This window comes from Hemiscyllium ocellatum, chromosome 9, assembly GCF_020745735.1.
Source record: "Hemiscyllium ocellatum isolate sHemOce1 chromosome 9, sHemOce1.pat.X.cur, whole genome shotgun sequence".
Classification (NCBI taxonomy): Eukaryota; Metazoa; Chordata; class Chondrichthyes; order Orectolobiformes; family Hemiscylliidae; genus Hemiscyllium; species Hemiscyllium ocellatum.
Genome location: NC_083409.1, coordinates 85282570 through 85300017, shown reverse-complemented (window position 1 = coordinate 85300017; position 17448 = coordinate 85282570). Strand labels below are relative to the sequence as shown.

At 44.1% G+C, this 17448-nt stretch overlaps 1 protein-coding gene across 2 annotated transcripts in view; it reads right to left on the bottom strand.

Moving 5' to 3' along the window:
* The window catches only part of faah (fatty acid amide hydrolase), a 61330-nt gene that overhangs the window by 21319 nt on the left and 22563 nt on the right, over nt 1-17448 (bottom strand). For both annotated transcript variants that reach the window (XM_060829897.1, XM_060829898.1), the window contains 2 exons: nt 9266-9390; nt 7380-7505 (listed from right to left, as the gene is read on the bottom strand). In XM_060829897.1, the coding sequence (XP_060685880.1) occupies nt 7380-7505; nt 9266-9390 (251 nt within the window). The remainder of the gene's footprint in view (nt 1-7379; nt 7506-9265; nt 9391-17448) is intronic.

Genomic DNA, 17448 nt, shown 5'->3' with positions numbered 1-17448 from the left:
GTCCTCATTGGGAGACTGAAAAAAGGCAAGATCTCTAAAACAGTGGTCTCTAGAACACGGCAGTCCCACATGCTCGTGAGCATAGAAATTGACCAAATGCATATGTGGCTGGAAAGATTGTGTAGGAGTAGATATGTTTCTAGGGCGCTGGGACTGGTTCTGGGGAAGGCGAGGTCCTGTACAAGATGGACAATCTACATCTGAACAGGACTAAGATAAGATTTTTACAGTGAATTTGCTAGTGCCATTGGTGAGGGGACCAGATTGGCAGGGGATGGAAACCCATGGGCAAATTCAGAGCAGAGAATGAGAGATAGAAACTTAAACAAACTTTGAAAGATAGAGGAGGCACAGACTAAAAAACGAGCAGTTTTTAAAAAGGTATGTGTGTAAACTTAAGAAGTACAGTGAAAAAAGCCAAGGGCACAGAATGGACACACAACAGCATGCTATCAATACTTATAACAGAAACCTTGCTTAAAGAAGGAAAAAGACAGCAGCTCAACACTCTTGGTTGTAGAGTTTTCATAATACGGAAGGACTCAAATAATTGGGTAGGTACCGCTATTGGTGAAGTGTTGAATCAGAGGACAGAAGGGGTGATATATTATAAGAAACATGTAATAAGGCCATATTAATTGAGCTCAGAAACAAATAAAGGAGCAGTACACTGCTCGCATACTATAGATCCCAAAGAGTAGAACAGAATTAGAGGATCAAATATGCAGATAAATTTCTGAATGCACAAACAATAGGGCAATCGTAGTGGAGGACTTCAACTACCAAAAATCAACTAGGATTTAAAAAGGATAAAAAAATGAGGTCTGCAGATGCTGGAGATCACAGTTGAAAATGTGTTGCTGGTTAAAGCACAGCAGGTCAGGCAGCATCCAAGGAATAGGAAATTCGATGTTTCGGGCATAAGCCCTACATCAGGAATGAGGAGAGGGTGCCAGGCAGGCTAAGATAAAAGGTAGGGAGGAGGGACTTGGGGGAGGGGCGATGGAGATGTGATAGGTGGAAGGAGGTCAAGGCGAGGGTGATAGGCCGGAGTGGGGTGGGGGCGGAGAGGTTAGGAAGAAGATTGCAGGTTAGGAGGGCGGTGCTGAGTTGAGGGAACCGACTGAGACAAGGTGGGGGGAGGGGAAATGAGGAAACTGGAGAAATCTGAGTTCATCCCTTGTGGTTGGAGGGTTCCCAGGCGGAAGATAAGGCGTTCTTCCTCCAACCGTCGTGTTGTTATGTTTTGCCGGTGGAGGAGTCCAAGGACCTGCATGTCCTCGGTGGAGTGGGAGGGAGAGTTAAAGTGGTGAGCCACGGGGTGGTTGGGTTGGTTGGTCCGGGTGTCCCCGAGGTGTTCTCTGAAGCGTTCTGCAAGTAAGCAGCCCGTCTCCCCAATGTAGAGGACAAGGTCCACAAAATTCTTGAACTGCTTTAATTATTTTAGTCATATCAACCAGAGTGAGAGAGGGCCCATATATAAGCTTAATCTTAGGAAGTGAAGTTTGGGCATGTGGATGTAGTGCCCATTTTGAAGATTGTGATAATAATAGTTAGATATGGAATCATTATAGAAAGTGCCAAAGATAGAAAGGGAGTAAAATTCTAAATTGACGGAAAGCAAATTTTACAAACATGACAGATGATCTGACAAAAGTGGACAGGTTAAAGCAAAGTCAATGACAACCTAGTGGAAGTCATTCAAAAGCAAGTTTATGGGCACAGTGTAGACATGTCCCCAAAAGAAAACACTGTGGTATTGCCAAAACTAGAACCATTTTGGTTCTCTAGAAGAGCACAGGGAAACAAAATAGAAAATTAGAGCTTATGGTGATCTCAAAACTTTAAGGTGTTACTTCCTTGAGTACAGTGGTGAAATGAACAAATAAATTCGGAAAACAAAAGGAGGATACTGAAAAGAAATACTGGGCAATTCAAGGAAAATCCAAATAAGGTGTTTTATTAGATGTTTACATTTAAAGCAAGGGGATGACTAAAGAAAGGATAGGGGCAATTGGAGATACACAGAGTAACTTATGCATGGATGCAGAAAATATGGGCAGGGCCCTGAATAAGTATTTTGATTCTATCTTCACAAGGGGCAGGAATAATGTGGACATTTTAGTTAAAAAGGAATGGGAAATATTACATGCAATCTCTCAATAATGAAAAAGAAAGTACTTGAGAAATTGGCCTCCTCGAGGGTAAACAAATCTCTGGAGCTAAATGAATTATATCTTAGGCTATTCAAGGAAGCAAGGGGAGAAATAGTAGAAACTCCAAGGATCATTTTCCAATCCAGAATGGATACAGGCAAGGTGTCAGAGGATTCAGAGTCTGGAAATGTTTTATCATTATTCAAAAAGGGTGAGAGGGATATGTCAAATAATTACAGGCTGATCAGTCTGATGTCAGTAGTGGACAAAATTACTGGAATCAGTATTAAGAAACTAGATTAACTGCTATTTGTAGAGGCATGATTAATCAGGAATAGTCAGCATGTTTTTGTTAAGCGAGGATAATGTCCAAAATTGGTTCAATGGCTGGAATAAAGGGATAATGGTCAACAGGTTTTTTTTTAAAATGAAAAGCATATAAAAACGATGTTCCGTGGGGCTAAGTTTTGGGTCCCTTGCTAGAGGTGGTATTTATCAATGATTTAATCTTAAATGTGGGAAATTTGCAATGACATCAAAATTGGCAAGGTAGTTGACAGTGAATAAGATCACTATCTGCTGCAGCAGGTTGGGAAGTCAGGTAGATAAAGTGGGAAAGAGGACCTATGGAAAAGTCAATTATCACATGGCACATAACTGGAGATGACTTATAGAAACATTAGAGGGGACAGAAGGAAAAAGCTTTTAACCCAGAGACACAATTCTCTGCTTATTTTGATGATTGAGCTGTAGACACTCAATCCCTTTGAAAGGCTGCTGACGCTCAAGCTACAACTGAAGCACTGGTCTGCAGACCAAATGCTGCTAAATGGGATTAGAATAGGCAGCTAATTTCTTTTTTAAGATTCCCTAGAGTGTGGAAACAGGCCCTTTGGCCCAACAAGTCCATACCAACCCTCCGAAGAGTAACCCACCCAGACCCATTTCTCTCTGACTAATGCACCTAACACTGTGGGCAATTTAGCATGGCCAATTCACCTGACCTGCACATCTTTGGACTGTGGAAGGAAACCAGAGCACCCAGAGGAAACCCACACAGACATGGGGAGAATGTGCAAACTCCAAATAGACAGTTGTCAGAGGCTGGAATCGAGCCACCATACTGCCCCTTTATTCAGCTGGCACAGACATGATAGGCTGAATGGCCTTTCTATGCTATATCTTTTCGACAGCTTTAAGTAACTGTCATTCCTTTCAACAACCAAAAGCAATGAAGTATCTTCTGCAGAATTGTTGAAATGAGTCCCATTCATAGTCGAACTTTACAATATTTTTTTAAAATCAACACGACGAATGTTAATTCATTAAAAATAAACTGAAGTAATATTTACTGCACATTCTTGTTTTGATATGCAGTGGTATGGAATGAGGATTCTTTACTGGGTTAACATAGTCCTTCCAGGCAAAAGCAGAATCTGCTCTCCACTGCTTCTCCTCCTTCAAGTCAGCTTTAGGTGGAGCATGACTTCACCCTGCACTTACAGTCACATCCAAAAAAAAAGCTACACCACTGCCATAAATAATTTAAAAATGGAAAACTTTCCAATCACTGGATCTAAGCAAGCACACACTATATACAAATCATTCTTTAGGGCTCTTGTGATACAGTGGCAGTGTCCCTACCTGTGGGCCAGAAGGCCTGGGTTCAAGTCCCAACCGCTCCAAAGGTGTATAGTAACATCTCGGAGCTGGCTGATTAAAAAATTTCTACAAGCCATTCTTTCCACGCAAATTGACATTGGTCAGACTTCTTGATCCTACACCGTTCTGAACTTCATCCACCAAATCCGGATACTAAAGGGGGGGGGGGGGAGCGAGAGCGAGAGCGAACGAGCATCATAAAGAAGGGCTTATGCCCGAAATGTCGATTCTCCTGCTCCTTTGATGCTGCCTGACCTGCTGCGCTTTTCCAACAACACATTTTTCAGCTCTGATCTCCAGTCCTCACTTTCTCCATACTATGTTCTACACCCTCCCACCACCGAGAAAGCCCACTGGATCACATTCCTAGCAGACACCTTCCCTTTTGGCACACCTTATCCTGGGACAACAATGTCCTGTCCTGCCTGGAGATTCTGGCCAATCAGAGGCTGTGGTTGCTGGCAGAACCCCACCATCAGAAAGAGGATCAGCATGGGAGACAGTTAGGCTATTGTGTGTGGTGGGGTTTATAGGACTGGAGGCAAGGGCTCAGAAACCAGGCAAGAGGTTAAAGCTCTCAGAGGCCCTGAGAGCGTGAGGTCCCCACTGCCCTTAGCCTGGCATAAGTGAATGCAGAGTGAGGAATTCTCACTGCCCGCCCTCCCAAACTGACACCATGCCCGCACTGGTCACCATGTCAGGTAAGCTGGCTCTTGTAGGAGAAAGTGAGGACTGCAGATGCTGGAGATCAGAGCTGAAAATGTGTTGCTGGAAAAGCGCAGCAGGTCAGGCAGCATCCAAGGAGCAGGAAAATTGACATTTAGGGCATGAACAGAGTGTGCCAAGCAGGCTAAGATAAAAGGTAGGGAGGAGGAGCGTTGGAAGTGCGATAGATGGAAGGAATTTAAGGTGAGGGTGATAAGCTGGAGTGGGGGTGGGGGCGGAGAGGTCAGGAAGAAGACTGCAGGTTAGGAAGGTGGTGCTGAGTTTGAGGGTTGAGACTGAGACAAGGTGGGGGGAGAGAAAATGAGGAAACTGGAGAAATCGGAGTTCATCCCTTGTGGTTGGAGGGTTCCTAGGTAGAAGACAAGGTGCTCTTCCTCCAGCTGTCGTGTTGCTATGGTCTGGCAATGGAGGAGTCTAAGTACCTGCATGTCCTTGGTGGAGTGGGAGGGGGAGTTGAAGTGTTGAGCCATGGGTTGGTTGAGTTGGTTGGTCCGGGTGTCCTAGAGGTGTTCTCTGAAACGTTCCGCAAGTAGGCGGCCTGTCTCCCCAATATAGAGGAGGCCACATCGGGTGCAGCGGATGCAGTAAATGATGTGTGTGGAGGTGCAGGTGAATTTGTGGCGGACATGGAAGGATCCCTTGGGGCCTTGGAGGCAAGTAAGGGGGGAGGTGTGGGCACAGGTTTTGCATTTCTTGCGGTTGCAGGGGAAGGTACCGGGAGCGGAGGTTGGGTTGGTGGGGGGTGTGGACCTGACAAGGGAGTCACGGAGGGAGTGGTCTTATCGGAATGCTGATAGGGGAGGGGAGGGAAATATATCCCTGATGGTGGGGTCCATTTGGAAGTGGTGGAAATGACAACGGATGATATTATGTATATGGAGGTTTGGCGAGGGGGGTAGGTGAGGACCAGTGGGGTTCTGTCCTGGTGGCGATTGGGAGGGGCTGGTCTCAAGGGCGGTGGAGCGGGAAGTGGAGGAGATGCGGTGGAGAGGGAAGTGGAGGAGGTGCGGTGGAGAGCGTCGTCGATCACATCTGGGGGGAAATTGCGATCTTTGAAGAAGGAGGCCATCTGGGTTGTTCGGTCCACCTGGGAGCAGATGTGGCGGAGACAAAGGAATTGAGAATATGGGATGGCATTTTTACAGGGGGCAGGTTGGGAGCAGGTGTAGTCTAGGTAGCTTTGGGAGTTGGTCGGTTTATAATAAATGTCCGTGTTGATTTGGTTGTCCGAGATAGAAATGGAGGGGTCTAGGAAGGGGAGGGAGGAGTCTGAGATGGTCCAGGTAAATTTGAGGTCGGTGTGGAAGGTGTTGGTAAAGTGGATGAACTGTTCAACCTCCTCATGGGAGCACGAGGCAGCACCGATACAGTCATCGATGTAGCGGAGGAAAAGGTGGGGGGTGGTGCCAGTGTAGCTGCGGAAGATGGACTACGGATCCTATGAAGAGTTAGGCATAGCTGGGGCTCATGGCTACTCCTTTGGTTTTGGAGAAAGTGGGAGGATTAGAAAGAGAAGTTGTTCAGAGTGAGGACTAGTTCAGTCAGTCGAAGGAGGGTGTCTGATTGGTACAGCGGGAAAGGAAGAAGCGGAGGGCTTTGAGTCCTTCGTGATGGGGGATGGAGGTGTACAGGGACTGGATGTCCATGGTGAAGATAAGGCATTGGGGACCGGGGAAGCGAAAATCATGGCGGAGGTGGAGGGCGTGGGTGGTGTCCCGAACGTAGATGGGAAGTTCTTGGACTAAGGGGGACAGGACCGTATCGAGGTATGCAGAGATGAGTTCAGTGGAGCAGGAGCAGGCTGAGACAATGGGTCGGCCGGGGCAGTCAGGTTTGTGGATTCTGGGCAGGAGGTAGAAACGGGCGGTGTGGGGTTGTGGGACTATGAAATTGGAGGTGGTGGATGGGAGATCCCCCGAGGTGATGAGGTTTTGGATGGTCTGAGAGATGATGGTTTGGTGGTGGGAGGAGGGGACATGGTCAAGGGGACAGTAGGAGGAGGTTTCAAGGGTGCAGTAGGAGGAGGTGGCTCTTGTACCTGCTGAAGTACCTGAAGCCCAGTTTGGAGGAGGCCTTCATACGGCCCTAACAGAGAGCAGGTCAGGAAGGTTCCCACTAGAGGACGTTATTTCAGACTACGTAGGGACAGAATGGGTATCTCCTCACTGCAGGGATGTCTGAGACTTGATGGAACAAGGAACAGGTAGTGGATACATTTATTGGATGAGGATTGGTCATATAAGTATGGGGAAACTAATAATCACCCCTTCCTGTGATTTCTCAGGTGAGAAAGAAACACTGCCTTCACAGTGACAGTGGAGGAGTGGGACGTGGAACTAGTTCATCTCTCCTAACAGGCCATCCTAACATTTCATTAACATTTAACACCATGGCAAATACCACCTGCCCAGAAAACAACACAGCATGAAAAATCAGCCTGTCTTTTCAGTCAAAAAACAAAAAGCCATATCAAAAAATATGGGTTACTCCACAGCATCAGTTAGTTCAGAATGCTTGGAAGCTGAGTGTTATAGTTACATTAACTCTTAAGATTTAAACGTCCTCAATAAAAACAGATGCTTAAAAAGGTACTTTATGCCAAGATTAGACAAAATGGAATGGAATAATAGAAGGAAGAAAAACGTGCAGGAATATGGGGAGCGAGCTGAGGAATGAAGACTTGGTTCAGGTGAGATGGCCAAATAGTTCCCATCTGCGCTATGCTATTTGAATTCTAAAGTACATCCTTCCTAAGGAAGAACCATCGATGACCTGCTGTGTTTTATCAAAAGAACATTTCTTCTCTCGGCTCCTCCTGATTATTAATAAACCCACCGTATGGCCAGCCTCCTCCAGCAGCTGTTTGGTTTCCATTACTGCACGTTTCATGCTGGCATTGGGAATCCAAAACTCGTCACTCTCATAATAACCTATCCTCAATGGTTTAGAGCTGGAAAACACCTAAAATGAAAGAACATAAATCAAATGTAAGTGATAGTTACATACTGAGCAGAACAGTTGAGAGCTGTGCAAGCATATTTTAATTTTTTTATTCATTCATGGGACAAAGACATCACTGGCTAGGCCAGCAATTACAGCCCAGAGAGCAATTAAGAGTCAACCGCATGGCTGTGGGCCAGACCAATAAGGATGGCAGATTTCCTTCCCTAAAGGATGTTCGGTGAATCAGGTAGAGTTTTCCCTGACGATTGACAATAGATTCATGGTCATCATCGATTCCATTCTTAATTCCAGATTTTTTTTTAATTGAATTCAAATGCCACCATCTGCCATAGCAGCTTTCAAAAGCCAGGTCCCCAGGACATTACCTGGGTCTCTCAATTAACAGTCCAGCAATAATACAACAAGGCAGTCACCTCCTCTGTCAAATTTTTAGCAGAGCTGGGTCAAAGGCTTTGAATTCTAAGGAGAACTGGGATAGAGGCTTGGATTTTCACGTATGTCAAATAAAAGACATGAAGATGATGTTAAAAGTTATAAGCAGGCCCAATTCTGGGATTTCTAACCGCATTCCATTTTTGATAATAAGAGTGTAGATCGTGAGCCTGCACTCCTACCCTGGTCAGTTACATTTAAAAATTCCCAAAGAATCCATAAAGTGTCAAAATAATCATAGTCATTAAGATGGGCAAATCAACCTACTTTTGGTTTTATACAGTTGGACTCAGTATGAATGTTTCGCTGAGTTCCAAGAACGATTCTGAGGAGTCAGTTTACACAACTGCATTGGTTGATAAATAGCTACATAAATTGATATTTCTTTTAATTTTGAGAAGGTTAAGTTTTTCAATGCCCATGCATTTTTTTTTGGAACAAGATTAAAATAACCTTAATATAAAATTCAATGCCTAGGTTTCATTCACAGCTTGGTGAGAATCTAAGAGGGGCAATATTGTGTGTTAGTATATGGTTCAATGGTACTGGCAAGTAGGTATACGAGATATCAAGGAGCATTTTATATGTTGTTGCCTTATGACATTGAGCTTTTGGAGGATTATTCGCTGTGAGACCTAGTGAAATCCCTTAGCACAGTTGATTTAATTGGAACACAATTATACAAAACAAGCAAGAATTATTTTATACAGAGTATGCCTATAAAGAAATTCTAATCTGCACTTCACTATAGTCTGCTTTTTAAAATAAATGGATACAAAATCATGGTATATATTGGAATTATAAATAATGTTTCCAATTGTATGAAGTCCTATGTTGAGACCACAATTTATAACATTTCCCTTAGATCTATTCTAGAAGTAGAATCATAGAATCCTTAGTATGGAAAGAGGCCATTTAGCCCATCGAGCCTATATCTACTCTCGGAAGAACATCTCACCCAGATCCAGACCCCAACCCTATTCCTGTAATCCCACATTTTATCATGGCTAATCCACCTAAATTGCACATCCCTGGACACCTTAGACAATTTATCATGGTCAATCCACCCAACCTGCACATTTTTGGACTAGTAAGTGAACCTGGAAGTGTTAGGCACTGAAAATGTCAAAAAATCATTTATTTAACAGTAGCCTAACTCATCTTGAGCCACAATTATTGATGGTCCATCACAATAACATCCCTCTTATTCTGAAGGGATCAGAAGCTTTGGAAATTCTTTTGGATGATGTGGGGTGGAGGCAAGAGGGGGAACAGGAGGAAAGACAAAAGGATAAGATAAAAGTACAGTTCAACTCACACATTACCTCATCATTGAAGGGAATAGGTGGTACAGTGGGATCCAGCAGGAACATATCTTCACATAACAGAGCTCTCATGCACAATGCCAAACTATCCACATTCCTGGCCATTGGGCCAATTGCCGCATCAACTAAAAAGAAAATAAAGGGAAAGATTGCATTTTTTAAAAATTCCCTTGCATTCTACCATGACTGTAGGTGATCTTTCCCGTCTCCATTTCTGTCTTTCAATTAGTTTGGAAAACTAATGATGTTTTAAAGTATTTCATTTGCCGTGTTTCCTCTTCCATCTGGTGTCCACTCATTTTGGGACAGGGGAACCATTTCCCATATACTGAAGTATTCAAAAGAGAAAAGTGTTCAGAGAAGGAACAAACTGAGACTCAAGCATTCACTAAAGTCAAGAATGTATAACTCCACTCAAGTGAGGTATCCCAAGGACACCTGGTCAAAATGTATAGGTTCAATCAGAATTTATCACTCAGGAATCCATGCAAGTTGATAAATCAAGGGAAGGAACTGACTTCACATGCTTATGGACATGGTGCCAATCAAGTAGACTGCTTTGCTCTGGATAATGTCAAGCTTCTTGAGTGTTGCTGGAACTGCACCCATCCAGACAAGTGAGGAGTACTCCATCACACTCCTGATTTTTCGATGACGGACAGGCTTTGGGGAGTTAGGAGGTGAGTTACTCACTGCAGTATTCCTAGCCTCCGACTTGCTCTTGCAGCCACTGTATTTCTGGTTAATGGTAAACCCCAGGATGTTGATAGTATGGAATTCAGTGATAGCCATTGAACATCAAGGGAGGATGGTTAGACTGTCTTTTATTGGACATGCTCATTGTCTGTCATTTGTGTGAAACAAATGTTACTTGCCGCTGGTCAACCCAAACCTAGTTACTGTCCAGATCTTGTTACAATTGAACATGCACTGCTGCAGTACTAATCAGCAAACATCCCCACTTCTGACCTTATAAAGAAGGGAAGGTCTTTAACAGCATAGAATCATAGGGATGTACAGCATGGAAACAGACTCTTCTGTCCAACGCGTCCATGCCGACCAAATATCCCAACCCAATCTAGTCCCACCTGCCAGCACCCGGCCCATTTCCCTCCAAACTCTTCCTATTCATATACCCATGCAAATGCCTATTAAATGTTGCAATTGTACCAGCCTCCATCACTTCCTCTGGCAGCTCATTCCATACACGTACCACCCTCTGCATGAAAAAGTTGCCCCTTAGGTCTCTTTTATATCTATCTCCTCTCACCCAAAACCTATGCCCTCTAGTTCTGGACTCCCCAAACCCCAGGGAAAAGACTTTGCCTATTTATCCTGTCCATGCCCTCATAATTTTGTAAACCTCTATAAGGTCACCCCTCAGCCTCCGACACTCCAGGGAAAACAGTCCCAGCCTGTTCAGCCTCTCCCTGTAGCTCAGATCCTCCAACCCTGGCAACATCTTTGTCAATCTTTTCAGAACCCTTTCAAGTTTCACAACATTTTTCCTATAGGAAGGAGACCAGAATTGCATGCAATATTCCAACAGCGGCCTAACCAATGTCCTGTACAGACGCAACATCACCTCCCAACTCCTGTACTCAATACTCTGACCAATAAAGGAAAGCATACCAAACACCTTCTTCACTATCCTATCTATCTGCAACTCCACTTTCAAGGAGCTATGAACCTGCACACCAAGGTCTCTTTGTTCAGCAACACTCCTGAGGACCTTATCATTAAGTGTATAAGTCCTGCTAAGATTTCCTTTCCCAAAATGCAGCACCTCACATTTATCCGAATTAAACACCATCTGCTACTTCTCAGCCCATTGGCAAATCAGGTCTAGATCCTGTTGTAATCTGAGGTGACCCTCTTTGCTGTCCACTACACATCCAATTTTGGTTTCATCTGCAAACTTACTAACTGTACCTCTTATGCTCACATCCAAAATCATTTATGTAAATGACAAAAAGTAGAGGGCCCAGCACCTATCCTTATGGCACTCCATGGTCACAGGCCTCCAGTCTGAAAAACAACCCTCCACCACCACCCTCTGTCTTCTAACTTTGAGGCAGTTCTGTATCCAAGTGGCTAGTTCTCCCTGTATTCCATGAGATCTAACCTTGCTAATCAGTCTCCCATGGGGAACCTTGTCGAACGCCTTACTGAAGTCCATATAGCTCACATCTACTGCTCTGCCCTCATCAATCCTCTTTGTTACTTTTTCAAAAAACTCAATCAAGTTTGTGACACACGATTTCCCACGCAAAAAGCCATGTTGACTATCCCGAATAGGTCCTTGCATTACCAAATACTTGTACATCCTGGCCCTCAGGATTCCCTCCAACAACTTGCCCACTACCGAGGTCAGGCTCACTGGTCTATAGTTCCCTGGCTTGTCTTTACCGCCCTTCTTAAACAGTGGCACCACATTTGCCAACCTCCAGTCTTCCGGCACCTCACCTGTGACTTGCTAAGATATTTGTATCAGCGATAGAGGCCCAGCAATCACTTCTCTAACTTCCCACCGAGTTCTCGGGAACACCTGATCAGGTCCTAGGGATTTATCAAATTTTTAACCGTTTCAAGACATCCAGCACTTCCTCCTCTGTAATATGGACATTTTGCAAGATGTCACCATCTATTTCCCAACAGTCTACATCTTCCATATCCTTTTCCACAGTAAATACTGATGCAAAATATTCATTTAGTATCTCCCCCATTTTCTGTGGCTCCACACAAAGGCTGCCTTGCTGATCTTTGAGGGGCCCTATTCTCTCCCTAGTTACCCTTTTGTCCTTAATATATTTGTAAAAACACTTTGGATTCTCCTTAATTCTATTTGCCAATGCTATCTCACGTCCCCTTTTTGCCCTCTTGATTTCTCTTTTATGTATACTCCTACTTCCTTTATACTCCTCTAAGGATTCACTTGATCTATCCTGTCTATACCTGACATATACTTTCTTCTTTTTCTTAACCAAACCCTCAATTTCTTTAGTCATCCAGCATTTCCTATACCTACCAGCCTTCCCTTTCACCCTGACAGGAATATACTTCTCTGGCTTCTTGTTATCTCATTTCTGAAGGCTTCCCATTTTCCAGCCGTCCCTTTACCTGCAAACATCTGCCCCCAATCAGCTTTCAAAAGTTCTTGCCTAATAACGTTAAAATTGGCCTTTCACCAATTTAGAACTTCAACTTTTAGATCTGGTTTATCCTTTTCCATCACTATTTTAAAATGAATAGAATTATGGTCGCTGGCCCCAATAGTGCTCCCCCAATGACACCTCAGTCACCTGCCCTGCCTTCTTTCCCAAGAGTTGGTCAAGTTTTGCACCTTCTCTAGTAGGTACATCCACATACTGAATCAGAAAATTGTCTTGTACACACTTAACAAATTCCTCTCCACCTAAACCTTTAACACTATGGCAGTCCCAGTCGATGTTTGGCAAGTTAAAATCCCTGACCATAACTACCCTATTATTCTTACAGACAAGAGAGATCTGCTTACAAGTTTGTTTCTCAATTTCCCTCTGACAATTGAGGGAGGTGGGGGGGGTCTATAATACAATCCCAATAAGGTGATCATCCCTTTCTAATTTCTCAGTTCCACCTAAATAACTTCTCTGGATGTATTTCCAGGAATATCCTCCCTCAGCACAGCTGTCATGCTATCCTTGATCAAAAACACCATTCCCCCTTCTCTCTTGCCTCCCTTTCTATCCTTCCTGTAACATTTGTACCCTGGAACATTAAGCTGCCAGTCCTGCCCATCCGAGCCATGTCTCCGTAATTGCTATGATATCCCAGTCCCATGTTCCTAACCATGCCCTGAGTTCATCTGCCTTCCCAGTTAGGCTCCTTGAATTGAAATAAATGCAGTTTAATTCATTAGTCTTACCTTGTCCTGGCCTGCCCTGACTGTTTGTTTGACTCACTTCTGTTCTCAGCTATACCCGTCTCAGATCGATCTCTTTCCTCACCATCTCCCTGGGTCCCACACCAATCCCCCACCTTACTAGTTTAAATCCTCCCAAGCAGTTCCAGCAAATTTCCCTGCCAGTGTATTCGTCCCCTTCCAATTTAGGTGCAATCCGTCCTTCTTGAACAGGTCACTTCTACCCCAAAAGAGATTCCAATGATCCAAAAAGAAAATTCCTTCTCCCATACACCAGCTCCTCAGCCATGCATTCATCTGCCCGTGAGAACATCCTGCACCCTCTCTGAGACATCCTTGATCCTGGCACCAGGGAAACAACACACCATTCTGACTTTTCTCTGCTGGCCACAGAAAAATCTGTCTGTACCTCTGACTACAGAATCCCCTAACACAACTGATCCCTTGGAAGCCAACGTAATCCTCGTTGCATTAGAGCCAGTCTCAATACCAGAAACTTGGCTGTTCGTGCTACATTCCCCTGAGAATCCATCACCCCCTGCATTTTCCAAAACAGCATACCTGTTTGAAATGAGTATATCCACAAAAGACTCCTGCCCTAAGTGCCGACCTCTCTCACCCTTCCTGGAGTTAACCCATCTATGTGACTGTATCTGAGACTTTCCCCCCTTCCTATAACTGCCATCAATCACATACTATTGCTATTGCAAATTCCTCATCGCTTCTATCTGTATCTCCAACCTATCCACTCGATCTGATAAGATTCGCATCCAACAGCATTTATGGCAGATATAATCTGCAGTAACCCTTAAACTCTTTAAACTCCCACATCTGACAAGAAGTACATATCACTGCAAAGGCCATTTTTGTTCCTTCACAATCTACAGACCCAGAAAATAACAGTCTTATTCCTGTACAAAACACTGCCCCAGGTTAAATTAATAGCCAAGGCTTATATTTTAAGTTTAATCAAGAGACTTATCTCCAAAACCATATAAATCAAGAAAGAATCCATAATACTCACTACTACAGCCTCTCTCTTGGACAGACTTAAAACAACGACTAACTTATCGGATTCCGTGCTGTGAACTTCGCCCAACAGCTCCACCAAGATTAGTTGTGAATTTCACTGTTTGTTAATTTTCCCAGATTCACTCCAATGTCCAGCAATACACGGATTCAAACAGCAATGGCGGTAACTGTGCAGTTCTCTCTCTCTCCCCTGCACTGTCCTCACCATGTGCTTCCTTTGTCTGCTCTTCTCCCTTTTAAAACTGCTGTTGTTTTGATTTTTTTTTCACAGGGTTCTAAAACAATGCAACAGCATATAAAACAGTAATTGCTGTTCCTGGAATTCGAAGGAATCACCTCCAACACCTAAAATACCTCAAAAAGAAAGCAGCAGCTCCTACAGCCAGAAATTTTTCCCATCCTCCATCTTGGATTACCCAACTGAAGATAGATGAGCCACAGGCACTACCCTGAAGAATTCCTGCAAAGATGTCCTGGAACAGAGATGACTGACTTCCAACAACCATATGCATGTTCCTATATGCCAGACATGACGTCAACAGTGGAGGGTTTGCCCCCAATACCCACTGACTCCAGATTCATAGGGCTCCTTGATGCCACACTGACAGCCCTCGACATCAAGGCTGCATTTAACACACTCACCTCCCCTCTGAAATTCAGCTCTTTGAACCAAGGGTGCAATGATGTCGGGTGGTGAGTGGCTCTGGCGAAGCCCAAGCTAGGGTTCACTGAACAAATTATCACAGAGCAGGTACTGCTTGATAGCAATGTTGGTGACACCTTAAATCACTTAACTGATGATTGAGTCATTATAGGGATGATTGAGACTGTTAGGGCAATTATTAGCCAGGTTGGATTTGTCCTGCTTTTTGAGTACAGGGCGTACTTAGGCAATTTTCCATATTCCACAACATGCCAGTGTTGTAGTCGTACTGGATTGACTTGGCTAGGTGTGTGGCAAGTTCAGGAGCATGTGTCTTCAGTACTATAGATGGAATGCTGTCAAGGCCCTCAGCCTTTGCAGTATCCAGTGCGTCCAATAATTTCTTGATATCCTGTGGAGTGAATTGAATCAGCTGAAGACTGGTATCTTTAATGCTGGGACTACTGGAGGAGGCCGGAATGGATCATCCACTCAGCACTTCTGGTTGATGACTGTTGCAAACATGTCAGCCTCATCTTTTTGCACCCGTGTGCTCGGCTTTTCCATCATTGAGGAGGGAAATATTTATGGAGCCTCCTCCTCCATAGTGTTGTCTAATTGTCTACCAATCATTCACAATTCAACGTGACAGGACTGCAGAGCTTAGATGTGATCTGTTGGTTGGGAGATTGCATAGCTGTTTCTATTAATTGCTGCTTATGCTATTTGCCATACAAGTAGTCCTGTTTGACAGCTTTATAGTAGATTGGTGAGTTATAGACTCATACAGCACAGAAACAGACCCTTCAGTCCAACTCATCTGCACCGACCAGATATCCCAATGTGACCTGGTCCCATTTGCCTTATATCCCTCTAAACCCATCCTATTCATCTACAAATCATTTAAAAATGTTGTAGTTGTACCAGCCTCCACTATTCCTTCTGGCAACTCATTCCTTACATGCACCATCCTCTGCATGAAAAAGTTACCCCTCAGGTCCTTTTAAAATTTTTCCCCTCTCCCTTAAGCCTATGCCCTCTAGTTTTGGACTCTTTTCCTCCCCCACCCGAGGAAAAAGATCTTGGCTATTCACATTTTCCTGCCCTTCATGATTTTATATATCTCCATAAAAGTCATCCTCAGCCTCCATCAGTTGATCCCAAAATGAAAATATTCCTACCTTATTTTGCAACTTACAGATGGACCAAAGTTTTAGGGAACAGGTCCATGAAAATTCTGAGTTATGCAGATTGTCCCTTTTTACCAACATCAAAAAGGCTCCTCAAAGTAGGTTTTACACCTAATTAAAACCAAAGAACATAAAGCTTTTTGCATAGTATGCATAAACTGCAGCTAATGTGGTGGCTGAAATGTTGCTAGATGCTTAATTGTTGACTCATTCACTTTCTAAAATGAGTTGCTTCCACTCTATTGCGCTGTCAGTCTTCCATATAAACGAAAGAAGATCAGGATGTTCCTGCAGTGATTGTAACGAGGTCAGCCAAGTGTACTTCATAGAACAGGAGTTCACCAATTGGACCGGATTAACATCCTTAATCAGGGAACCTGGCTGACCAGGTCAAAACAGGAGTGTCCAGTATCCTATTCACTCAGAGCTGGCTCAGTGTCAAGGACTCTCCATGTGTAAGTAAAGGGTGAGTTGGTGACAGGATACCAGCCTTGGTGGAGGTATTTCAGTTCTTATAATATTATGAAGCATGATCTGCAGATGAAAATCTTCCTCAACCAGGTACTTTGGAAATAATTTGTCCCCTTCATCAGCCACTGCCAGAGTCAGGATGGAGAAATATCACCTTTCCTGATGACGGGCTTTTGCCCAAAACATCGATTTTCCTGCTCCTTGTACGTTGCCTGACCTGCTGTGCTTTTCCAGCACCACACTCTGGACTCTATTTCTCCAGGAGACAACACAAGAACAAACCAGACACTGATCTATACCCCAAAGGGACTAGGTAGCCATTTTGCACAACCACTGATATTTTAACAGGAGGTTTACTCACTTCAACCGTCCAAACTACTTTCAGCTATTGGCTGAGGTCATCTGCTCACTGAAGGCCTAGTTTCAAGCCAGGTTCCACATTACAACATCAGAGTTGTGAAGACATAATGCTATCAGAAAGGATTTCCCTCACATCTCCGATGTCCCCACCAGTTTTGGAAGTCTTCAGTGCAACCTTTGTTTGTCAACCAAAGAGTGGCAAAGTGACTCCGTGGTTAGCCCAGTTGCCTCACAACGCCAGGGACTCCAGGTTTGATTCCAGCTATGGGCAGCTGTCTGTGTGGAATTTGCACATTTTGTGTCTGAGTGTTTCCTCCTGCTGCTCAGGTTTCCTCCCACAGTCCAAAGATATGCAGATGAGGTGGATTAGCCATGCTAATTGTCCAAAGTGTCCACGGATGTGCAGGGTAGGTGGACTAGCCAAGGGAAAAGTAAGGTTACAGGGATAGGACAGGGGCTAGGTCTGGGATGCTCTTTGAAGGGTTGGTGTGGGCTCAGTGGGCCGAATGATCTGTTTCCATACTGATGGGACTCTATGATCAAAAAGGTGCCTTTGTGATTCTCAAGCTGTTTCAGTAATGCC